Here is a 25,605-nt window from a genome sequence, read left to right on the forward strand (position 1 = left end):
CTTAACCTGCTGAGCCACAATGGAAACTCCAGTTTCTGTAACATTTGAAATAATCTTCAAAGCTGGTCATAGGATCTTGAGACTTTTGTTTCAAAGTCTTTTGACCACAACCTTTCTGGTGAAACCTTCTCTCCTCCATCCAACCACCCTGTTTCTCTGTTTCACCTCACCTAATGTTGTCCCTTTCCTCCTATAAGGTAACAATTTCCCTTCCCCTAAGACTTACAGGGTGGTATAAGTTAACTCAAACTCCCTTGCAGCTCGCACCCTCTTTATCTTTGATAGGAAGGAGATGGGGTTAAACCATGTGTTCCAGCCAACAGCCTATGTGACAAGGAAGGAAAAGCACAGTATGGCCAGTGTAGCTGGAGCACAAAGTATGTGGAGGGAGGCAGAGGCCAGCCCTGCAGGGTCTTGTAGGCCCTGCCAAGAGCAGTGGGGAAAAAAAAATCAAAGGTTGTAAATGGGGGTGCTAGAGTGGGGGGCTGTAACATGATCAGATGCACAGTTCTGAAAAGCTAATTCTGTGAGTTCCCATAATGGCGCAGTGGAAAAGAATCTGACTAGGAAACATGAGGTTGCGGGTTCGATCCCTGGCCCAGCACAGTGGGTTAAGGATCCGGCGTTGCCATGAGCTATGGTGTAGGTCACAGATGCGGCTCGGATCTGGTGTTGCTGCGGCTCTTGGTGTAGGCCGGTGGCTACAGCTCCGATTCGACCCCTAGCCTGGGAACATCCATATGCCCTGGGTGAGGCCCTAAAAAGACAAAAAAAAAAAAAAGAAAAGCTTATTCTGGTCAGCGCAGTGGAGAGCATGCATTGGAGTGGGTCCAGAGTGGACACAGGAAGACAGTGGGGAGGGAACCGACGCCTGCTGATGAACCCAGTCTGAGGCCTATTCATGCTTTTCTGTGTCCTTTTGTGAATGGGGATGTGTACTGTATAGAGGCGCGAACTGGAGCCGACTTGTTCTTCTGCCATTTAATCTGACTCATCTCCTTTATAAACAGTAAGGCTGTTGAGGGTGGAGATTCAGTTTTGTATTTTTTCCTATGCTGAAATCCCTACCCTACTGGGACCTCAGTGGATATTCAGACTGCGACTGCTGAAGATCACCCATGGGTGCCATCTTTAAAAAGCCCCAAAGTAACATTTATTAACATTATAATATTACTAGTAGTGGCTATTTCGTGTTGCTTTTTTCTTCTCTTTTCTTTTTCTTTTTTTTTTTTTTTTTGCTTTTTAGGGCCACACACGCGGCATATGGATGTTCCCAGGCTAGGGGCCTAATCGAAACTATAGCTGGCAGTCTACACCACAGTCACAGCAATGCCGGATCCTTAACCCACTGAGTGAGGCCAGGAATTGAACCTGCAAGCTCATGGTTACTGGTCAGATTTGTTTCCACTGTGCCACAGTGGCAACTCTGTATTTCATTTTGCTTTTGATTTCTAGACATTTGGATGGAAGATTATATAAAGCAGAGAAAAATCTGGGTATCTCAACCCTTACTACTCCAAGTGTGGTCTGTGGACCGGCAGCACTGGCATCACCTGGAAGCTTGTCAGAAACGAAAAAAAATCTAAGACCCCACTCCAGACCCACTGAATCAGAATAAGCATTTTTGCATGACCCCGAGGGGATTCCCACTCATATTAAAGTTTAAGAAGCTCCTGGGTATTTAAGTAACAGGCCTCCACACTTCTGTGGGTAATGGTCATACCTCAGGCATCTATCACATCCGGCCTGGTATGGAGGTCTGTGCCTGTGGTTTCTTTCCTTGCCAGGCTGGAAATTCCTGGAAGGTAGGGGCTAAGATCCTGAATCTCTCACAGCATCGAGCACAATGACAGGAAGCAGAAGACCTGGGTTTCGGTCCTAGACCTGCCATTTATGGGCTGTGCGTATTGTATCTTCTGTGAGAGGATTTTCAATTCCTCCAAAGGACCCACCCCAAATTTGCATGCTGAAAAGCTGGAGATGGTGGCAGGTTTCTGTACACAGTTTATTTACAGGCTTCATCTACAGGAGGAGGCACTTGGTGGGGGAAGGAGGAAGGTGATAACAGATAAATTCCAGAGTGGACAATGCCAGGGCACATAAGAAACGGGCTGAAGTTATCCCAACAGCTACCCTAAGTGAACCAGTGTAAGTGGAAACCCTATCAGGCAGGTACTAGCACTACTCCATTTTTATGGGTAAGGAAACAGCTCAGAGATGTTAAATGACTTGCTTGAGCCCCCAGCAGTTCACAACCTCCTACGTGTTATCTATTTTAGAAAAAAGAATCCAGGAGGCTCTGCCTGGGGCTGCCCCAAGGCCAGGGATGGTCAGAGGCTGAGACCCAGGAGAAGCCCACCAGACCTGCTCCCAAGGCTTTTCCAGAAGGTTCCAGCTTGGTCTAAAGTTCCTATCAGCTGAAAAAGCAAGCCAGTTTCATTATGGGAGAAGCACAACAAGGCCCCTTGTGTCCTGCAGATTTCCTCTGTAGCCTGGGCCAAACAGAGCTGTGAGGAGGAACGCACTGCCAGAGCTTGGACAGGTTCCAAGACTCAGGACCTCCTGTGGGCCACCAAATTTGGGTGTCAGAAACCCTCAGCTCAAGAAAACATGCGCTGTGCCTAGAGGGACCAGGTCTGGAGTCCTTGAAGGCTCCCAGAGCCAGCTAAGAACAGGAACAGCTGAGTTTGGGAAGAGATGAGGGGTGGGAAAAAATCTCTCTACATGATGCAGAAGTCATATCTGCCATTTGTCCATATAGGCAGACCCAGTGTGGAGTGGGTAAGAGTTGAATCAGTCTGGTATTTTTCAACTCAGAAGAGGCTGAGAGGTTCAGATGTGAGGGAAGGGACGCAGAGCAAAGGTCTGCCAGCCACTGTCAAAGATACGGCTCTGAAGTCTCTGAGTTTCTACAAAGGGTTTGTCAACATGGGCTTAACGTGATACCCCTACTAGCATCCCTCTCTTCACCAATCACTATCAATAACTGAACGAATTTGCAAACGAATTTTCCCTCTGATCCTAATGGTCCGTTCAGAGTTCAGCATTTTTCTTCATTTTAATATTTATTTTTCTCCAGTCACGACGGCTTAGTGCTTTCTCTTTGTTCTTCCTCACCTTGTTCATTGAAATTCTGGCTGGTGGTTCTATCAGCAGAACTACAAAACCAAAAAGGCAACAATGAGCTTTCTTCACATCGCTCAGGGAGGCTGAGGCGGGTGGAGGGGACAGGAAAAGGAAGGGGGGGTGTGGAGCTACATAGGCCAGAGTCCAAATCCCATCTCTGCCATTATTAGTGCTGTGGCCCCGAACAACTCACTCATCTGTAAAATGGGATCATAATGCCGACCAATGCAGAAAAGGATAGCAGGTAATGAATGGAAATTCGATGCCAGACATGTGATGGGCTCTCGATTTATGCCCCGAAATATCACCATGATTATTACCAATAACTTGGTTAGACGTTAGGCCTTCCACATGGCAATGGACACTACCTAAAATTTTTGTCAGAAACCATGTAGCTGACACCTCTAGTGGGACCTGCCTCTCCAACTTCCAACTTCCAATTTCTCTCCAGGAATCAGGAGGGAGGAGCAGGATTTGGAGCATACAGAATGTCCTTTGCACAACAGTAACATAAGAGCTACACATTTCTTGTGCACTTACTCTGGGCTGGGTAGTATTAACATATATTTATATTAATATATTTCATCTTCACTGTCACTCTGTGAGATAGGGATAATATCACTTCCATTTTCACAGGTCAAGAAGCAACTGACACAGAGTAAACAACTTGCCCAAGCTCCCATAATACTAATAGGTAACAAATACAGAATATTAAGAATGGTAGTTTCCATGTACCAGGCGCATATGTGCTCAGGGCTCTTGTGTATGGCTGTACAGGTTGTTCTCTGCACAAGAGAGTCTGGCCAAAGGGGCAGATTGGGGCTGAAACTCACCCCCTGCTCTCTTTGCCAAGCTTTGTACCCTGGTGCAAGGCTGTGAATACCTGGAGGCAAGGATCCCTTTTTCTAATTTGACAAAGACACCGTATGAGCTATCAGAGGCCTTGTTAATTCTTTACGTGTATTATCTTCTCTAATCCTCAAAACAGCTCTGTGGGCTAGGTATTGCTACCCTTACAGATCAGGCAATCCAGGCCTAGAGAGTTCAGGTCACGTAGCAAGTGACCGTATCACTTCGTAAGTGATAAAAGTTAGTAGTTGAACTTGATTACAAAACCCATCTCTATATCTGTAGGCCAGTACACTGGGCCCATTCCTAAGTGCTCAATAAGTGAATCAAAGAAAAATACATAATCATCTGACTTTTACCCTAAAAAATATGAGGCCTCAAGGCTGTGGAGCCCCTTCTGAAAGTTGTCGAAAACTCAGTCGATCAGGAATTTGGAGCACTGTCTTTCAGTGCTCCAAACCCTGTGACTTTATGCTCAATAACTATTTCAGTAGGTCAATTTCCTCATCTGAAAGTTAGAGAAATATTATCAAGGAACATTTCTCACGGTTGTTTGCGAAGTGTCTGTGCATATGTGATGATCTTCACATCAACCATAGGAGAAAGGCATTACCATCTCCCTTTTGCTCAGAGAGGTGAGTGACACGCTCAGGGTCACACAGTGAGTAGGGCAGAATGCAGACCTGAAGCCAAGGCTCCCAACTCCCATGCTCATTCCTGCTCCTTGCTAAGTACCTTACAACTTCTGGAGCACCTGCAGCCTGCCTGGTAGCCCAGACAGCACAGAGCACACATGCAAATCAGATGACACTGGAAGGGGACATTAATCGTGTGACCACACTAGGCTGTTTCAGATGAGGCAGGAAGAAGCACTTCGGAAGGAGTCTTTGCTTGGCTCCCATGCCTGAAAACAAAACTCCTGCCTTTGCAGGAGGTGGGGTGGCCCAGGTTACAGCCTTGGGTAACATAAGGCTTTTCCAGAGCTGCCTTAGGAGGGGAGGATGACCTGGGAGCATTTAGGGGCAATACACCTGTGATGGGGTTCAGTTGGCCCCTCATCTTTGGCTGGGACCAGGTTCAAGGAAATACCATCTGTGGAAGTGCTGTGCAGAGAGGTGTGGTCCAAATGCAAAGTGCTATTGTTTTTCCTCCTCTCTGTGGATCTCAGAAGGCTGATTCCATCTGTGTTCAAATGACAGACTTGCCCATCCTGTGATAAAATGTGGGCTGCTCTCCCCACCCCAACTGGGTGCTTTCCAAAACAAAAAACATGCACAAACACATGCACTCTGTCCCTGCCTCCCCAGCAACACACCACTGTCTCCAGCTCTGCCGACCTGCTCTGTGCAGGTCGGCTAGCCCCCATGTATGAGGCCCTTCTGGGCTGTGGGCATGGTACTCCTTGTATGGGGGAGCATCTGTAGATGGCAGGGGAGGAAGAAAGATACAGACCTTCCAGCGATTGCCACATTCATTGCATAAAACAAAGGTAGTCATGGGCTCATCAGCACTGCGTGTCTGCACCTGAGAGAAAACGAGAGAGGGGACCAGTCGTGAAGTCACTCCCCTATCTTGGACCGCCCGTGGCTCCCACTGTCTATAGAAGTAGGTCCAAATCCCAGAAATTGGCACCATTATTCCCACCCCACTTTGGCAATTCCCTTATCACCAAGAACTCCGCTGTGTATACCTATATTTTCCTCTCCTCTTGAAGATTCATCAGGTCACTCCCAGCATCTCACTGGCTCAACCCGACCTTTGCACTCTCACCCTTGTTAAAGCTTCTGATGTGATTTCTCCTCGCTTGCTTCAAGGCTCATCTTCTACTGGAAATACTCTCTGACTCCCTCCCAAACCCATCCTATTAGATGTCCCTCTCTCAGAACTGAGTGAGCTGGACGAACCTTAGGGTTCATCTAGTTTGTTCCTTATTTTACAGATAGAAGAACTGAGGCCCAGAGGGGAAAAGGGATTTGAAGATCTTTGGGAACATTTAATGTTTTTTTCTAGTTTCTCATCCCCTTAATCAAACCACGCAGATGCAGAAACCAGGCTTCCCACAGCAAATCCCTGGCAATTCCGGATTTAACATTGCTGGTCTGATTTTCTACAGCCAACCCTGGATGGCCGTGACATGGAGCAAACTGTTACTATGCAGACACTCAGCTATGCAGATGTCAGCTGGAGTCTGTGCAGTGGGAGGGAGTCCCTCAGCTAATGAGTGTGCCCAGCAGTGGGCCAGGAGGACATGGCTTAGCAGAGCTTGTCCCTGGAGAGCAATGATCCCTGAGTCAGGATAACACTGGGGTCTCTCTGTGGAGAGAGAACTTTGTGAATGGGCATTTGACTTCCTATGGGAGTCACATGGGAGGCACATCCTCTAAGGGGGAATGTGCTTGGAAGGGAGCAGAATCTCGCACACGCATCTCCAGATTCCCGAATCAGAGTTCTGGGAGGGACTCCTGATGACTATTTCTGCTGTAGCCACAGATCCCCGTGGGCAAGTGCTCTGATAAATCCTGATTGATGAGCAGATAGGAGAATGAATAGAATGCTAGAATGACAAGGCACCAATTACAATATAAGAATATTGGTGCCCCAAGGGCATACTATGTGCACCCCCAAAACAGGAGGAGGGTTTAAGTCTCAGCGAAGAGGCCTCCACAGCCTTCCACGGCACCCCATGCCAAGGCAGCGGTCTTCACCCTTCCGACTTGGGACTAAAGACTTTAGGCTTTCTACCAAGGTAGCTGTATTGCAGGCAGAAAGGTCTGGATCTGGGTTATTACTATCTCTGCCACTGACTATATCTTTGCCACTTTAGACAAAACTGCAAAGCCTCTCCTCTGCTTGTGTGTAAAGCGAGGGAGCAGAGTTTGGATTGCTAAGTTCCCTTCCAATCATCTGTGACTGTCCAGAAGTTCTGCGTCCTGTGAGTCTGGTCCCTCTTAATCTTGCTTCAGGGCAGGCTAGAACATGCTGGCCAAGCATCACAGACACAGATCTGGGTGATTCTACATGCATCTTTACTAGAGGCCATGGATGTATCATGTTGGTGTACCAAGACTTGCCCTTCTCTCTGCAGCCTAGAGTTGCCCTTCTCTCTGCAGCCTAGAGTTTGAGCCCTTTCTGCCCTCTGGCTTATCCCTAAGATCACCCCTACCCCACTTTTTTTCTTTTTTTTTTTTTTTAGGGCTGTACCTGCGGCATATAGAGGTTCCCAGGCTAGGGGTTGAATCAGAGCTGCAGCTGCCGGCCTACACCACAGCCACAGTGATGTACGGTCCAAGCTACGTCTGTGACCTATACCATAGCTCAGAGCAACACCAGATTTTTAATCCACTGAATAAGGCCTGGGATTGAACCCACATCCTCATGGATACTAGTCGGGTTTGCTACCGCTATGCTACAGCAGGAATTCCTCCCTAAACTCCTCCTGGTGTTCCACCTCTGTGCCCCTGTAGCTTCCTCCCCAACCCTCATACCTGGTTATAGGTGCAGTTCTTCTTCTTGCATTTGCTGCACTGGAAGAGGTCAGTGGTGGTGCCGCCCGTCTTGGCCATCTGGTGCTCACGGATGGCCTCTTGGGTCATGGCGTTTCTCAGTTCCCTCAGCTCATCACTGGCCATTTCCTGGAGAGAAATGAATCTGCCCTTCAGGGCCGGGGAGACCCAGGAACCCCACCCTACACCCAGTTTCTACAAAGCCTGAACACAGAACAGAGGAAGGGGGAACATGCTGGACTGAGTATGAGGAGCTAGACAGAGGCCCAAACCTCTCTAGCTGGGAGAAGGCTTTACCAGAGGATCCTCATTCTGCCTTTGGGTGGAAGGTCACACCCTAGGGCTCTGACTAGGCACGTACAGGAGAGAAAAGGCAAACAGCTTCTGCCCAGGATCAACACTCTTGTGTACCTTTGGTCAGATCTGGTGCTCACAATGCCTACCAGGACCTTGGATACCTGCTTGAACCTCCCTGCTTGAGCTGACTTGCCCACTGACTACCGGATTTATGAGTTCCCCTTGTCCTTCCAGTGTGGACTTGACTCAGAGCCAGTCCGAGCTATGATCACTGCCCAGTCACACCATTCCGCCTGGTGGGAACCTTGGTCTCAACTATATGACCCGTTGCTACCCCCACCCAAGCAGGACTTGAAGCTCCTGGTTCACACAACTCGGCTCCCCTGTGACTGGTTGGATACGTCTTTTTCTGTAAGTTCCTTCAGACAGAGCCTCCTGTCTCCTGGCAGCTCACAGCTGACCTTCAGTGTATGCATTATCTAGGTCCTTCCCTCTTCTGTCCATGCCCTTGGCCATTTGACTTACCTTGAACTTCTCCCAGAAGAAAGCAGAGAGGGGAACACTCAAATTGGAGAGAGCTCTAGTTAGTGTCGACTTGGGGAGAGGAGGATGGCTGAAGCTAACATGAAAAGAGGATTTGGCACTGGCTAACGTTTTAATTATTGCCATCCAGCCTGACCCTTAAACCATGGAGAACAGCACTGGCACAGAGGGCAAACGATTTCAGTGTGCTGACTGCTGCCTCATAACCACTTGGGCTTCTTCTTCTTCTTCTTTTTTTTTTTATTTTCCCACTGTACAGCAAGGGGGTCAGGTTATCCTTACATTTATACATTACAATTACATTTTTTCCCCCACTGGGCTTCTTGATAAAGTGCAGATTCCTATGAATCCAAAACTCTAAGGGCAGGCCCAGGAATATGCATTTTTACCAGTGCCCCAAAGTTATCCCAGTGTATGCAAATGTGTAAGTCCTACTGTATCAATTCAAGGACTATGTCCTAAGCAATGGCAGGGGTATATGCAAAAACAAGTCAACCCCAGGTCATATAAGCAAAAAGCAGCTGACTTTAACGTTGGGGGATTTTCCAGAGCACAGTATATTTGTTCATTCAAAATGTATTATATGTCAATTTTTCTTTCTTTTTGGCCACCCCATGGTATATGGAGTTTCTGGGCCAGGGATCAGATCCAAGCTATAGTTGTGACCTACACCACAGCTGCAGCAACACCAGATCCTTTAACCCACTGTGCTAGTTGGGGATAGAACCTGTGTCCTAGTGCTGCAGAGACGCTACTGATCCTGCTGCACCACAGTGGGAACTCCTCAATTCCTTTTTTTTTTCTTTCTTTCTTTTTTTCTCTCTCTTTTTTTTTTTTTTTTTGTAAGTTCCTGGGCCAGGGGTCAAACCCATGCCACAGTAACAACCAGAGCCACAGCAGCGACAATGCCAGATCCTCAACCCACTGTGTCATGAGGGGGAACTCCTGGATGTCAATTTCTTGAATGCCTTTAACTATACTGATATGCTGGTAAACTGGCTTTGGCCATAGGGGTGGCCGACTTTGTAGCATTTACCTATTTCCATGGTGTAAACCACTCCCACCACAGCGATTTCAGGTTACTGATGTGATATAACTGAAGGCAAAGTTGGGAATAGCTTCACATAATCATCTCTCTTGAGATGGTAGGAACTGGCTCCAGCACAGCTTTGCTTCCAAGTTCTAAGGAATCAGATATATTTGTTTCCTGTCCCAGGTAATGCTAATCTAGTAGAATAGCCAAGCATTTAGACAAGATTGCAAGATCATGTAGGAGGGACTAAAGCAAAAGTATACAAAGTTCAGGGAAAGCCTGGGGGCAGGAAGGCTCATTAAAGAAGCTGACATTTTCATCAGTCTTGAAAGATAATCAGGACTTCCCAGGGGGAATGCAAAAGATCAGAGGACAAGAAGAACACATTTGGGGAAGAGTATTTGGAGTGGGTTCAAGGTGAGGAGTATGGAGACGGGGCTGGGGGTCAGACTGTGGAGTGTCTTGTGTGCCAGCCAAGAAACAGAGAATGGTACATAAACTACACTTCAATTAAAATAAAAAAGAAATAGAGAACAGAAAAAGAATCTATCCACTCCCCAGTCCATGTACCTATTTCTTCCTGCCTCATTTGAAGGCAGCATCAAAGACACATGGAGTCAGAACAGTAACATAAAAAATATGGCCAAAAATGAGGAAAATAAGGAGATGACACTGCACATGTGGAAGTTCCCAGGCCAGAGACTGAACCAGCACCAAAGCAGTGACCTGAGCTGCTGCAATGATAACACTGGATCCTTAACCCGCTGTGCCATAAGAGAACTCCAGATCAGATATTATAAATTAAGCAAAAAGATAACCTAGATCCACCTGTGCCAAGTTCTCCATTTCCTCCTAAAGCCATGGCTCTTGGTTATTTTGGGTATCTGAGGAAAGCAACGAACCCTCTTCTCAGGAAAATGTACATACCCACGCTATGTAACACACACACCACATACCCACTATACATTAACCACACACACCATAGGCACATACACTGTATCACACACATCTACATACCCACACCACAAATACATCGAGCCACACCCTTACTGATAGTTTGTGGGGCACACACAGACTCCAGGACCTCAGTGAATTTCCCTTCCCTTCTCTGGGCCACCTGGATTCAGTAGCACTGTATCAGTGCCAGCTCCAGGTGCTGGCAGTCAGTCCCCTGAGTTAACCCTGGGATCAGAGCCACTCATATCCGAGGGTGTGCAAAGGTTTTTCTAAGATATAAACTTTGAAATAAACAGATGTGGGAGCAAATCCTCATCTGTCACTTAATAGTTGAGTGTGGCCTCAGCTTTCTCGTTCATAAAGTGGGTATAATATGTCCTTTTTCTTTTTAGGGCCACACCTGCAGCACATGGAAGTTCCCAGGCTAAGGGTCAAGTTGGAGCTGCAGCTGTCTGCCTATACCACAGCCACACCAACGTGGGATCCAAGTTGCATCTGTGACCTACGCCACAGCTTGTAGGCAATACTGGATCCTTAACCCACTGACTGAGGCCAGGGATAAAACCTGTGTCCTCATGGATACTTGTCGGTTTCTTAACCTGCTGGGCCACAAGGGGAACTCCTAATATGTCCTCTTTGATAGCTCTGCGATGAGGGTTACATGAAATGGCTGGAAAATGGGCCTAACATATGCTATTTCTGGGGAGGGCTTTACTTACACTAACTTTCTAAACACTTCACATGTATTAACTCATTCCCTCCTTCATGAGATAGCTGCTGCTATTATACCCATTTTACAGATAAGAAAACTGAGGCACAAATAGGTTAAGATCACACAGCTAAGTTGCAGAGGCAGAGGTCAAACTCAGGCAGTTTGACACAGCTCCCCGAGCTTCTAACCACTGCACTGCTCCCTCAGACAGGCTTGTTCCCTTTTCCTTCCTTTGCTGACTCCTTTGAACTGGGTCAATCCTTCCTTCCTGTAAGTTCCCTCAGTGGGTCTATCATGGCACCGCTACCTCTGTGTTACACAGATCTATATACATGTCTGTCTCCCCACCATGGAGTCAGAGGCTCCTATTCTGGCTTGGGCACAGAGCTGGGTGATACAGACTGAGCAAGGCAGAAGAGGGAGGCAGATCATCAAGCAGGGAGGGGCAGGTGCTCTGGGGCCAGACAGCCTGGCTCCCGGCATCAGCATCTTCTAGCTGTGTGCATAAGCAAATCAGCTAAGTCCTCTGGGGCTCAGAATCCTCATCTATAAGATGCAGATAGAAACATTTCTTCCTTAGTTGGTGTGAAGCTAGAATTGGCCAATGCACCTAATGCGTTTAGCACAGTGCTGAATACATGAGCCGTGTTCACTGTGCTGATGGTCCGGAGTCCCTGAGGGGTGGGGAGTCTCAGACCGTCCGGCTAAGGAAGCCGTTGGCTCATCTTCACTGAGTCATAAGCCACTGTCTCCCAGCTGTGGGCAAGGCTGGAGGGGCCTGGCCTCTTATCCCACCACACGGAAGTCCCGGCCTCAGCCCTCACCTCTGCTGTCATCTTGGCAATGAGCCCAGCAGAGATGGCACCGCTGAGCACGTTCCGCCTCAGGCCAGGGTTCCTGGGGTCCTTGAGGTTGCTGATTCGGCTGCGCACGCGGTTCCGGTACTTCATGTCTGTGCTCTTGAGCTCCTGGTAGATATGTGACATGGTCAAGGGCCAGCCAGCCATTCACAGAGGCAGACAGAAGAATGGGGAGATTGTCCCTGATGCCTGAGGAGCCCCAAGGTCACCTCCTCTCCTTGGATTTGCCCAGGGGTCAGGTCCTCTTGTGGCTTTCTGACTCCCCAAGTGGGCACTGGGGTCAGCCACATAACAGGGACAGGAAATAGTCTCCACAGTGAAAGCAGGTCATTTCAGGGACCTTGGAGTCAGGGACCCCAGGAATGGGCAGCCTGGGCTTGTCTGAGCCTCATGTGTGACCTCAGATGAGTCCTATGACCTCTTTGTGCCTCAACTTCCTTATTTACAAAATACAAGGCCCCATTAATGAGGATTCTGTGAGCTGCGCTGCAGGTGACAGTGGCATGGTATTGGGACATGGCAAGTGCTCAACTCTTAGTGTCTAAGATGATAGTGGGGACGATAACCTCTAGTTTGGAAGGGCTTCTGGAAGTTTTAAGTCCAGCTGTCAGAGGAAAACATAAGATCAGGGGCCACGTTTAAGGCTCTGGGAAGCTCTGCAATTAAGAAATCGTTGAGTGTTGTTCAATCTTGGTGTTTCCAACATGTCAGAGCACAGACCCATCTTCCCTCCCCCTCTTTTCTCTAGGAAGACCTATCACCATCCCAGGAGCTTTGGGAATTCCTGATCAAAATTGCTTCTCTCGGAGTTCCCTTCACAGCTCAGCAGTTAATGAACCCGACTAAGATCCTTGAGGATGCTGGTTTGATCCCTGGCCTCGCTCAGTGGGTTAAGGATCCAGTGCTGCCGTGAGCTGTGGTGTAGGTCGCAGACGCCGCTTGGATCCTGCGTTGCTGTGGCTGTGGTGTGGGCCGGGAGCTGTAGGTAGCTCTGATTTGACCCCTGGCCTGGGAACTTCCATTTACTGTGGGTGCAGCCCTAAAAAACAAACAAAAAATTGCTTCTCTCATTCATAGATGGGGAAACAGAGGCTTAGGAGGGCTGGCCCCTGCTCAAGGTCACAGGGCAAATTCCCAGCAGAGGCAGGGCTGGAAGCCAGACCCCCTCCTAATGCAGTGCTCTCTCCATTCACCCAGTGGGAAGTCACCCCTGGCCACCGGTTCTCTGCCAAACGCTGCATCTCAGATAGGCCTCCACTCCCTCCTCCCTGCTCTATCCTCTGGAGGAGCTCAGGGAACATAGCCTCATTTTCTTGGTCTCCTAAGCCAAGAAGAATCAGGAAGATGAAGCCTTTGCTGGGAAAAGCCATATACAAGAGAGAGACTGCAGAGAATGTGGAAAAATAGAAACAGCTGGCTTGCTCGAAGTGTGGGAGGGATGGTGGTATTATTTATTTTTTGTTATTGTTGTTTGTACAATAAAAATGTGCAAAGAAAGAATGTGCCTAAATGCAAATGAAAGCCAAAAATTGCTTTAAAAATCTGTGTTGGGGATTCTTAGGGGTGGGTATTGGCTTGATATGTGAGGACAACAGGGCTGGCATACTTTCATCACCCTCTTGCTGAGTCTGTCTCCATTTCCTGAGATCACAGAGGAGGATGAGGTGAGGTAAAGACCTGGGGGTCCCAGACCGTTCCCCTCAGAGGAGCACACATGAGCCCCATGGCTGCCGTGTTAGTCTAGGGTTGCTCCAAAAAGGTCAAATCTTTTTTAGGACCTACAGCATCAAGCCCCCAAACTTCTCCTCCCCCTGACCTCCTGCCATCTAAGAACAAAGAGCTAAAGTACTGGTGCAGCTTTGATTTCTTTCCTTCAGAAGAGGCTTATTTAGTGGAAGGAGAGAATGAGGAGGGAAGGCCAGGAATGGAACTATGTCCTGGATCATCCACCTTTGTTTCACACCGGGCTTGAAGGTGGAAGGGACCTGCTTGGAGGGACAACCATTGAGAAGAAAACAAAGATGAAGCTCGTGATGGTTCAGATACCTCGTATTCTGTGTTCCTGAATTAATTGGTAATTATGAAAATGTACTTGGAGAGGCGCCATAGCCAGCCACAGCCACAGTGGATCTGAGCTGCATCTGTGACCTACACTGCAGCTTGCAGCCATGCCGGATCCTTAACCCACTGAGCAAGGACAGGGATCTAACTCACATCCTCACAGAGACTAGTCAGGTTCTTAACATGCTGAGCCACAACGGGAACTCTGGGAGCTGTTATCTTCAAAGGAGGAAGAGGAGAAAGGGCTTTGCATAAGGACACTGTCCTCTCTGTCTGGACTCCTTGATGACATCACAACCCAGCTGAGCCCTCAGGTTCTAGAGTTGCACTTTCTGGATTCGAATCCCAACTCTGCCACTACCATAATCTGCATGAGCAAGTGACTTAACTGCTCCGAGCTTCAGTGCCCTCACCTGTGAAATGGGATTCATCAGGGAACCTACCTTGTGGGGCTGTTCTCGACATGGAATGAGGGCTTGCTCGTAAACAGCTCAGCAAGAGGAGCAGCAGGGGCAGAACTTAATAAATGCTAGCTAGAATTTAGAAATCTGGTTTGGGGCAGAGCTGGGGCCTATGCCTGAGGCCTTCTGTCCCCCGCTCACTGTCCCAGATCCTCTGCTCTTGGGAGACCTGCCACTGGGCAGCCCGGGCACCCACGGCCCTGGCACAGCTCAAGGATATGATCTTCGATTTCTGATGCCATCTTGTCACAGTTGATGCCATAGTCCTTGTAATCATCTAAAAGAGATTCGAGAAACACAGCATCAGCTGGAGATGACCTTTGCAGTGAGGCCTGCTTGTGCAGGGGACCCTAACATCCTGTATCACTTTTGCAGTGCTGAGAAAGACCACCTCTCCTTGACCTTGAGAAGCCCTTCCCTCCCTCATCCCCAGCCCAGGCCCCCTCACCGTCCGCCTTCAGGGCTGCGGAGAGCATCTCCACACACTTGTCCCGGACAGAGTCTCCCGTGAGATAGCAGGGCGCCAGGAGGCAGACGGAAGGGGCAAAGGTAGGGCTCGAGGGACTGCTGGGTGTTCTGGGAGTCTCCACTTTCGATTTGCTGCTGTTCGATCTGAGGATGACAATCAGTAATAGACATCTTGACATTAACCAAACAAAGCATTTATTGAGCACTCTTCTAGATGTTTTTATGGATAATCTCATCTAATCTTCATAAACACCCTATGAAGTAGGTACTATTTTAGGCACTTGACCTAAATGATCATCTCACTTAATCCTCATAACAACCCCATAAGGCTGGTACTATTCTTATCCCCATTTTAGAGTTGTATTTTAAAGTGTGTTTTAATCTTTTTTGGGTTTTTTTGGCCTGACCCACAGCACGTGGAAGCTCCCAGGCCAGGGACTGAACCCAAACCATAGCAGGGATAACCTGGATCCTTAACCTGCTGCATCACAGGAGAACTCCTTAAAGTGCATTTTAGAGAAAGAGAGATGTATTTAAAGACCCATTTAAAATAGATGCCCAGGAGTTCCCATTGTGGCTCAGCGGTCACCAACCCAACTAGGATCCATGAAGATAAGGGTTTGATCCCTGGCCTCGCTCAGTGGGTTAAGGATCCGGCATTGCCATGAGCTGTGGTTCAGGTAACAGATGCTGCTTGGATCCAGCATTGCTGTGGCTGTGGTGTAGGCCTCAGCTGAAGCTCTGATTTGACCCCTAGCCTGGGAACTTCCACATGCTGCGGGTGTGGCCCTAAAAAGAAAAAATAAAATAGATAGTCAAAAAACACATGAAAAGATGCTCAACATCACTAATTATTAGAGAAGTGCAAATCCAAACTACTATGAGGTACTACTTTACACCAGCCAGAATGGCCATCATCAGAAAGTCTACAAACAATAAATACTGGAGAAGGTGCAGAGAAAAGGGAACCCTCTTACACTATTGGTGGGAATGTAAACTGGTGCAACCACTATGGAAAACAACTAAAAAGAGAACTACTGTATGATCTAGCAACCCCACTCCTGGACATCTATCTGGAGAAAATCATAATTTGAAAAGATACATGTACCCCAATGTTCACTGCAGAACTATTTACAATAGCCAAGACATGGAAGCAACCTAAATGTCCATTAACAGAGGAATGGATAAAGAAGATGTGGTACATATATACAACGGAATAATATTCAGCCATATAAAGTTGAAATAATGCTGCAACATGGATGGATCTAGATATTATCATACTAGGTGAAGTTAGTGAGATAGTGAAAGACAAACATCATATGATATCACTTATATGTGGGAATCTTTAAAAAGGATACAAAAGAACTTATTTGTAGAACAGAAATAGACTCATAGACCTTGAAAAACTTTGGGTTACCAAAGGGGACAGGTGTTGGGGGGAGGAATGAACTTGGGATTTGGCATTGGCATATGTACACTGAGGTATATGGAATGACTGGTCAACAGGGACCTGCTGTATAGCACAGAGTACTCTAACCAATATTCTATGATAATCTACGAGGGAAAAAAATCTGAAACAGGATGGATGTGTATATATGTATAACTGAATCACTTTACGGCAGAAATTATCAAAACCTCATAAATCAACTATACTTCAATAAAACTTCAAAAAATAAAAAAAATTAATTTGACAGGTCACGTATCTGGAAACCAGCAGAACCAGAATTGAAACCCAGATGGGTAAATTCTTGTACCCAGGCTCTTAGCCAACCTCTGTGCTCTATTGAGAGGTTACAGAACAGTGTAATGAGGCCAATGATTCTACCATTACCTGTCAAGCACCATGCTAGCGGCGCTCATAAAACCATCTATTCACTCATTCAATAAATATTAGGTACCTATTCTCCAGGTACAGTGCTAAGAACAAGGCATAAAGCAAACAAGCCAGAAACATTCCCTCCCTCAAGGAGCTAGGGTCCAGGGAATAGTGAATTCACTACCACTTAAGAGAACTGGCTTTAACCATGTGCCAGGCACCTTAGGAGTTTTTTCGAATTTGATCCTCACAACAGTTCTATGGGGTAGATACTGTCATCACCCCCACAGGCAGAAAAAACAGTTATACCACTTTGCCTGCCTGAAGTTACACTGCCACGATCTGAACCCAGTTCTGTCTGATTCTGATGCCTATGCTCTTAACGCCTATGATACACTGCCTAAGAATGATCCCATTTTGGTTTTGGCCTAAAACCCCACAAATATATATATGCACATATGAACCAGAAGGATAACTATATGTCTTAGTCAGCTCAGGCTGCCATATCAAAATATCATAGACTGCAATGGCTTAAACAAATTTCTTTCTCACAATTCTGGAGACTGGGAAGTCCAAGATCAAGGTGTTGGTTAATTTGGTTTCTGGTGAGAGCTCTCCTCCTGGCCTGTACACAGCCACCTTCTTGCTAGGCCCTCGCTTGGTGGAGAGCGAGCAAGAGCGAGTGAGCTCTCAGAGGTCGCTTATGAGGACACCAGTCCTTCTGGATTAGGACTCCACCCTTATGACCTCATTTAACCTTAATTATCTCTGTAAAGGCTCTGTCTCCAAATACAGTCACAGTGGGGTTTGGGGCTTTAACATGAAATTTGGGGGATTACAAATATTCAGACCATAATCCCATGTTAATACCGATTAGCTCTCTGAGATGGGATTATGGGATATTTCCTTTTTCTTTCTTGTCTTTCGGGGCCCACACCCACAGCATAGGGAGGGTCCCAGGTTAGGGGTCCAATCAGAGCTGTAGCTGCCTGCCTATGCTCAGCCACACCAGATCCTTACTTAACCCATTGAGCGAGGCCAGGGATCGAATCCTCGTCCTCATGGATACTAGTCAGGTTCGTTAACCACTGAGCCATGGTGGGAACTCTGCTTGTACATAATTTCCAAGTCTTCTAGGAAGAATGTATCTCCTTTCATCAGGAGAAACAGTTTTTTGGGTTTGTTTTTTGTTTTTTTTAACTTTTGATGATCATGAGTGGTCACTCTGTGCTGATGGCTCAGACAGGAAGCTTCCTGTCTTCCTGTTCTCAAGGAGCTGCCAGGAAAAGGTGGAAGCAACCCAAGTGTCCATCAGTGGATGAAGGGATAAACAAAATGTGGTGTATAATACTATGGATATTATTCAGATATAAAAGGAATGGAATTCTGAAACATGCTACAACATGGATGAACTTTGAAGGCATTATGATAAGCCAGATACAGAAGGACAGATATCTCATGCTTCCACTTATATGAAGTACCTAGAGTCATCAAATTCATAGAGACAGAAAGTAGAAAGGGATGGGGGGAGAGAGAATGGGGAGTTATTATTTAATGACTATAGAATTTCAGTTTGGGATGATGAAAAAGTTCTGGAGATGGACGATATAGTGATAGTTGTATAACAATGTGAATATACTTAATACCACTCAACTGTACACTTAAAAACAGTTAAAATGGGTAAATTTTATGTTATGTATGTTTTACCACAATTAAAAAATATATATATATACAGTAAGTTCAATGAATAAGAGTAGCCAGGAGTTCCTGTTGTGGCTCAGTGGGTTAGTATCTGTGAGGATGTAGGTTCGATTCCTGGCCTAGCTCAGTAGGTTAAGGATTTGACGTTGCTGCAGGCTGTGGCCTGGGTCACAGATGCGGCTTGGATCTTCCGTTGCCATGGCTGTAGGTCTCAGCTGCAACTCAGATTCGACCTCTAGCCTGAGAGCATCCATATGCTATAGGTGCAGCCATAAAAATAAATAAATAAAATAAGAGTAGCCAGAAAACCTGAAATTGGCAATGGTAACTAATCTGTTTCATATATTTTGATAAATCTAAATTCATTTGAAATGATGTAATATCTTTTTTCTCATGCTGGGAAAAAATGTTAAAATGGCAAATTTCATTCTATGTACTTTACGACTATAAAAAAATTTGAGGGAGAAAGAAGAGTTAAGTGCTGAAACACGTAACCAAAAAAACCAGGCTGAGGCTCAGACTCCAACTGTTTGTTGGTCCCTTTTGTTTCCTTGAGAAGAGGGTGCTGGGCCAAGCAATGAGAGGCATCATCCAGCATCCTAGTGGCGGCCGGCACCAATCAGCACCACCATGCCAGACCTTACCTCTTTTTTTTTTTATCTTTGCCATTTCTTGGGCCACTCCCTCGGCATATGGAGGTTCCCAGGCTAGGGATTGAATGGGAGCTGTAGCCGCCAGCCTATGCCAGAGCCACAGCAACGTGGGATCCGAGCTGCGTCTGCGACCTACACCACAGCTCATGTTAACACCAGATCCTTAACCACTGAGCCAACTTACCTTTAATAAGAGAGGTCAAACAGGTCACACTACAGTGCAGTCTGGTCCAAGATATTCAGCAAGGGATGGGGGGTGGGGTGGAGCTGGCCACTAGAGGAGTGGACGGAGAAATGCATTCTTGGCAGAATATCATGGATGTGTGAAAGTTCATGGTTTGCACAGGCAGTGCTGAGGGGCTCAGGGCAGCTGGAGGGTAAGGGTGAGGGAGCTGGAGAGAAAGGATCTGGCCAGACTCAGGCTTGTTAAGGATGGTAATAACAAAAGCCACCATTTACCATTTGTTTGCTATTTATTCCTCTCCTTAACCCTGAACGTCACCAGCTACTGACCCCATTTTATGGATGAGAAGACGGAGCAGCAGATGTACAACTCTCACCCGAGCTGTCTCTGCATTACTCTTGGGGTGGGGGCCAGACAGTCAAGCTGTTTCTGCCTTCTTCTCTGGCTCTTCCCAGTCTCCTCTTTCAGTAACCCATCAGGATCTGCCAGCCAGTCCTCATGCTCCTAGGAAAAACTGACTCATCAGGGTTGAAGAAGTTAAGAGTCCCCTCCTCCATTCCACTACATTGAGTCCAAAGGGTTGGAAGGGCCCAAAGGGTTGCTGCCTCCTAACTCCAGGGGGGCGCCGTTCTCATTGCCACCTGGGTACCTACTGGAGTTGTACAGTGCACAGCCTGGGGAGCTGCATCAGGCAACTCTGGAGCTACAGATGCACTTCTTCCCTTCAGGAAGACGATGCAGGGCTTCTGAAAAGTCAAGCCCAAGAAACTGTATCTGACAGTGAGACTGACTGAGTAGCCCAAGCTGCCCAGTGCTAAAAAACCTGGGGTTACAAGAGAGTCCCATCCAACATCTGGCTGAACACTCTTCAGTGTGAATTCTGCCATCCACCTCCTTGTCCCCAGTCTGTGCTGTTTGGCCTGACCTTGGATTCCCTCTGTCATCACAGATACTCTTGGGCCACCAGGAGTTTTGTGTTCTCTGGAGCTTCGGGGTCCCTCAAACATGTCTCCATGCTGCCATAGGAGTGGGGTGGCCTGAGGAGGGAAGGCTCTGCTCTTTTAAGGTTTATATTTTGAATCCCCCCAAATTTTGTCTAAAGGGAGTCCCTAGCTTTTATATACTTATTTTAAATGCAGTTTGAACTTTACTGTTCTAAATGGATTTACCATGGATTCTACTAAAGTCTGCCTGATGACTGGGTGGCCTGGCAGCAGAGCACAGGGATAGAGAAGCTGAGATCCAGCCAGCTCGCTCCTGGAGTCAGATTTCAGAGGGAGGAAAAGGAGTGGGTGAGGGAAGTTGGGAAGGGTATAAACTCTAGAGTCTAAGGGGCTTTTTGCAACCAAAATGAACCTCCCCACACCCACCCCTGGTCTCGGCCACAGGCTTTCACCTGCACAACCATGACAGCCCCTGAGGTGGCCTCCCTGCGTCCTCTGGCCCCATTACAGTCTTCTTGCCGCACAGCAGCCTGGAGGGGCCCTTAAAAAAAAAATCACAGCGATCCCATCACTCCCCTGCTTCTGATTCTCTAACAGCTTCCAATCATTTCCAGCAGAAAGTCAAACTGCTCAGCATGGCCCTCACCACATCTGGCTTCTGCCTCTTCTGACCTAATCTCATGCTACCCTCCCCTCATCATTCACCGAAGTCCCCCACTGCATACCCGTCACTCCCACCATAGTGCCTTTATGCTAGCTGGTCCCTCCTCCTGGAAGGCTCTTCCTCCTCCAGATTTTCCTAAGACTGGGGCTTTCCCACCAGGCAGATCTTGGCTCAAATACCACATCCTCAGGGAGGCCTTCCCTGGACCACCCCAGCCAAGCCAACTGTCCTGCCCTGTAACTCCCAGCACATGACCCGATTTCTTTCATTCATAGCACTCATCCAAGTCTATAATTAACTTGTTTGTGTGTTTATAAACACTGTCTTCCTCCATCTCCAGATTACAGGCTCCAGCATATCAGGATCCCACTAGCTGGTTCACCACTATCTTCCAGCACCTGCGACAACGCTCTAGGCAGACACTTGAGGAATCTTCATCAAATGAATGAACAGATAATGAACTGAGGGAGTTAGCCACAAAGAGAAGCAAGGCACATCCAGGGATCTAGACAGAGCTAACAGGGCAGGGGACAGATCTTCTTTGGAAAACCAGTTGCTCCACTTCCCTAGACTTAAGAGAGGGCTCTCTCTCTGAGCCAGCATCTGTCAACTCCCACAACCTGGGCCAATCCATGTCCTAGAGCTGGGCTGTAGCCCCAGATTCTTCCTGTGATGCTCCTCACTGACCTGTGTGCCCATTACCACATCTTCAGTGCCTAGGACTCACCAAGGGAGAACCACCAGGGAGGAGGCAGTAACATGCTGCTTAGAAGGAGGTAGGATAATAAACAGCATTAATAACAGTTGTTGGAGTTTCCTTGTGGCAGTTGCTGCTATGTCATGGGTTTGATCCCTGGCCCAGGAATTTCGACATGCTGTGGCGGGGCGGGGTGGGGGCGGGAAGCAGTTGTCATTTTTGGGACTCCCACATTGGGGTGGTATTTTATTAAGAACCTAGGTTTCAGAGCCAAACTCCCAGGTTCAGCTGTCTGATACCACCCCTTTGTAGCTATTTGACCTTGGGTGAGTTCCTTAGCTTCTAGATGCCTTAGTTTTCTCACATGTAAATGGAGAGAACAATAGTACAGACCTTACAGAGTTGCTTAGAAGGTTAAAAGGCCCTATGAGAATTCCAGCAACAGACTATTAGGCAGTTTACATAGACTGTCACATTAAGCGTGAGTATTATTATTATTATTTTGGCTGCACAGATGGCATGTGGAAGTTCTGGGGCCAGGGAATGAACCTGAGCCACAGCAGCAATGTAAGCTACAGCAATGATGCTAGATCCTTAACCTACTAAGCCACCAGGGAACTCCAAGCATAAGTACCATTACTAGGCATATGCATCTATTGAGCATTCATTTGGTTTAGGGAACAGTGCTAAGCATTTCATTAACTCATGTGAGCCTCACAGAGACCTTGAGAGGTGGTCATGGTTATTATCCCCATCTTACAGTTTAAAAAACTGAGGCTCAGAAAGTTGAACTGACTTACTCAGTTGTTATCCAACTTGCAAATGGCAGTCAGACCACACACCTAGGTCTGCCTGCCTAACAGATTATTTCCAATACATCTCACTCAGGCTCTCAAAGGCAGAGACTTTTCCAAAGTCCGTTTATTTGGGCTAGGCTAGGCTGCCTGTTGCATTTTCCCCCTTCTTTCCTGGCAAGGCACTCCCAGCCTTAGTTCCTCTTCATGGCTAAATGCTGGCTGGCTGGCTGGGATTTGTGTCTGAGTTTGTATCAGGCAGCCACGCTCATTTTGCTTTCAATGCACAGGATTGGGAACTGTGCCAAATTGCAGAAAGGGCATCATTGCAGGGGTGGGGGTGGGGGTGCTGGATTTATCAACAGCTTCCTTCTGCTCCCCGGATGTGCCAGTGCCAGCACCAGCCTGTGGTCTGACATCACCAAGCCCTTAAAAAACTCTCCCACTCCAGGTTGAGCAGAGGCACCCAGAGGCCTGGCTTGCTGCTCCTGTGCACCACCTTGAGGGCATTTCAGTTACTGCACCGCCAAGCCTGCTGAAACTGCTCATGAAGACTTAAATCAACCAACTCCAACAGCTGGTCCTAAAAGCAGCCAGCAAAGTGCAACATTCTTCCCTGTCGCAGTGGTGGCCTTTGTGGCGTGTCCCCTGGTACTCCAGCTATAGTTTCCTGAGCACCATGTTCACACATACTACCGCACCTCTGCATGTACCATTCCATCTGGCTTCTCTACCAGGCAATTCATCTTTCAGTTCTCAACACAAAAATACTTTCTCTTCCCTGAAGTCCTCTCTGGCTTCTCAAGTCATCTTGAGACATTCTTCTTGCATTCCCATTATGCGTTGTATCTTCAAAAAATAAGGATTTTGGTGTCTGCCTCTACACTAATGATCAGCCGTGTGAAGGCAGAGAGCTTATGTTTATATCTGCTTGGCTTTATTTTTAATTTTTTTCAATTTGTGTTTTATTTTTAAAAATAATTTTTAATTTTTTTAGGACCGCATATGGAAGTTCCCAGGCTAGGGGTCAAATCAGAGCTGTAACTGCTGGCCTACACCACAGCCACAGCAACACCAGATTGGAGCCGTGTCTGTGACCTACACCACAGGTCACAGCAACACCGGATCTTTAACCCACTGACCCACTGAGCGAGGCCAGGGATCAAACCCACATCCTTATGGATACTAGGTAACAAATTTGTTACCACTGAGCCACAACAGAAACTCCTGCCTGGCCTTAAAGGTCACAAATGAGTAGGCTACAAATGTGTTTTGTTTGCCATAGTGTATCTTAGGACAATATGAATATGATGCCAATATGTAAAACTGGGTATTTCATATAAAAATCTAGTTGGCCAGCTTTCCTGAAAAAATTGGAAGGGATGGCACACTGGGCCTGTGTTTCCATAAAGCAACAACTAACCGGGGGTGGGTAGCGGGTGCCCTCTTCAGATAGGCAGGTACTCTCCACTACTCATCCAGTGTGTGCACATGCCCTTGACCCCTGGGGGATGCTGAGTTTTGCAAGGAAGTGCTCAACAAACGTGCTTGCCAAATAAATGAAGGAATCAATGAGTGAATGAATGGAAGAGAAAGATGAAATAGAGAGGTAGAGAGAGCAGGTGACAGCCTGGGTAGTAGATAAAGTGAATTTACAAGACTTACTTCTCTCCCTTTGGGTTGCCCACCCTCAACACTGCACCAGCAGGAAATGGCACAACTGTTGAAAGGACAGACATTCTTGACCTTCAGAGAAAGAATGCATCTCTTGGGATGGAGCCAAGAGATTTCCAGGCCACAAGACAAAGTGAGGAGAAGAGGCTGGAGGTAGAAATATTCACACAAATGTCGAATGTATTTATTACAGCACTGAACCCAGAAATAGTGGTCAGTGTTTCTTTTTTGGATAGAACAATCCTTCTTTATGCAGGGCTGTCCTTCACATTCCAGGACATTTTGCATCTCTGGCACTTGCCTACTAAATGCCAGTAGTGCTCTTTCCCTCCCTCCCATTATTACATTGTATTATACACAATATAATAATATTTGCATTCCCACCAAATTCATACATTGAAGCACTAACTCCCAATGTGATAACATCTGGAGATGGGGCTTTTGAGAGATAATTAGGTTTAGACGAAGTCACGAGAGTGAGGTTCCATAATGCAATTTATGTCCTTATAAGAGGAAGAGAGACCAGAGCCTGAAATCTCTCTCTGTCATATGCAGACATAGTGAGAACGTGGTTGTCTGCAAGCCAGAACAAGGCTGGTTTGGAACCAGGATGATGCAGAAGCCTTAATTCCTAGCCCTCACCCATGGCAGACATTGCTAATTGATCACAGAACTCTTTTCTTCTGATGTAGGGTGCAGTCTCAGATGCCCTCTCCAAGCAGCACTCCAGAGAGCCTCCATTCATCAGCCAGAGCTGGCACTCAGCTGCCAGGGTGCGGTTGTGCAACAGAGCAACCCCATCAACAGCCAGGCCTTTTTAATCTTCATAAAACCTTAACCTCATTTTTGTGCCTCCTCTTTGCTTTCCAATGTCAGTCTTACTGGTGCATTAGGCCTGAAATAACTGAGCAGCTCCCACACATACTCCCCCAGGAACCAACACCCTTACCACCTACTCCAGTTGCCTCAGCATCTGATATGGCCCCTGGACCCTAATCATTTACCTTGAGTGACCTCTAAGCGACTTCCTGGCCTGCCCTGCTCTCCCCTCACCCTGTCTCTCCTGACTTCCTTCTGGACCACAATTCACACTCACTCCTTTATCCACAATCTCTCTGTGGTGATCTCATTTGGGTTTGTGGCCTCAAACAGGTTAATGATGGAAAAATTTTCTATTTTCAGCCCAGGATTTCTTCCTCATTTCAGCCTCATACAACCTACTGCCTATTCAACTTCTTCACTGGAGGGATTTGGGCACTCCTAAATCCAACATATCCAAACCCGAACCCTTTTTTTTTTCTTTTTTTTTTTTGTCTTTCTGTCTTTCTAGGGCTGCACCCTCAGCATATGGAGGTTACCAGGCTAGGGGTCCAGTTGGAGCTGTAGCCGTCAGCCTAAGCCAGGGCCAGAGCAATGGAGGAGCCGAGCCACGTCTGTGACCTACACCACAGCTCATGGCAACGCCGGATCCTTAACCGACTGAATGAGGCCAGGGGTTGAACCTTCGTCCTCACGGATGCCAGTTAGGTTCGTTAACTGCTGAGCCATGATGGGAACTCCCAAATCTGAACCCTTGATCTCCCACCTCAAGCCTGATTTACACAGTCT

General features: G+C 47.2%; 1 protein-coding gene across 3 annotated transcripts in view; it reads right to left on the bottom strand.

The window, feature by feature from the left end:
• Positions 1,987-25,605, bottom strand: part of TCEA3 (transcription elongation factor A3) — a 37,552-nt gene continuing 13,933 nt past the window's right edge. For all 3 annotated transcript variants that reach the window (XM_021095523.1, XM_021095524.1, XM_021095525.1), the window contains 6 exons: positions 14,851-15,014; positions 14,623-14,679; positions 11,845-11,999; positions 7,461-7,607; positions 5,428-5,499; positions 1,987-3,158 (listed from right to left, as the gene is read on the bottom strand). In XM_021095523.1, coding sequence (XP_020951182.1) covers positions 3,150-3,158; positions 5,428-5,499; positions 7,461-7,607; positions 11,845-11,999; positions 14,623-14,679; positions 14,851-15,014 — 604 coding nt within the window. In that variant the 3' untranslated portion in view covers positions 1,987-3,149. The remainder of the gene's footprint in view (positions 3,159-5,427; positions 5,500-7,460; positions 7,608-11,844; positions 12,000-14,622; positions 14,680-14,850; positions 15,015-25,605) is intronic.

The sequence above is a fragment of the Sus scrofa genome, chromosome 6, assembly GCF_000003025.6.
Source record: "Sus scrofa isolate TJ Tabasco breed Duroc chromosome 6, Sscrofa11.1, whole genome shotgun sequence".
In the NCBI taxonomy this organism is placed as follows: Eukaryota; Metazoa; Chordata; class Mammalia; order Artiodactyla; family Suidae; genus Sus; species Sus scrofa.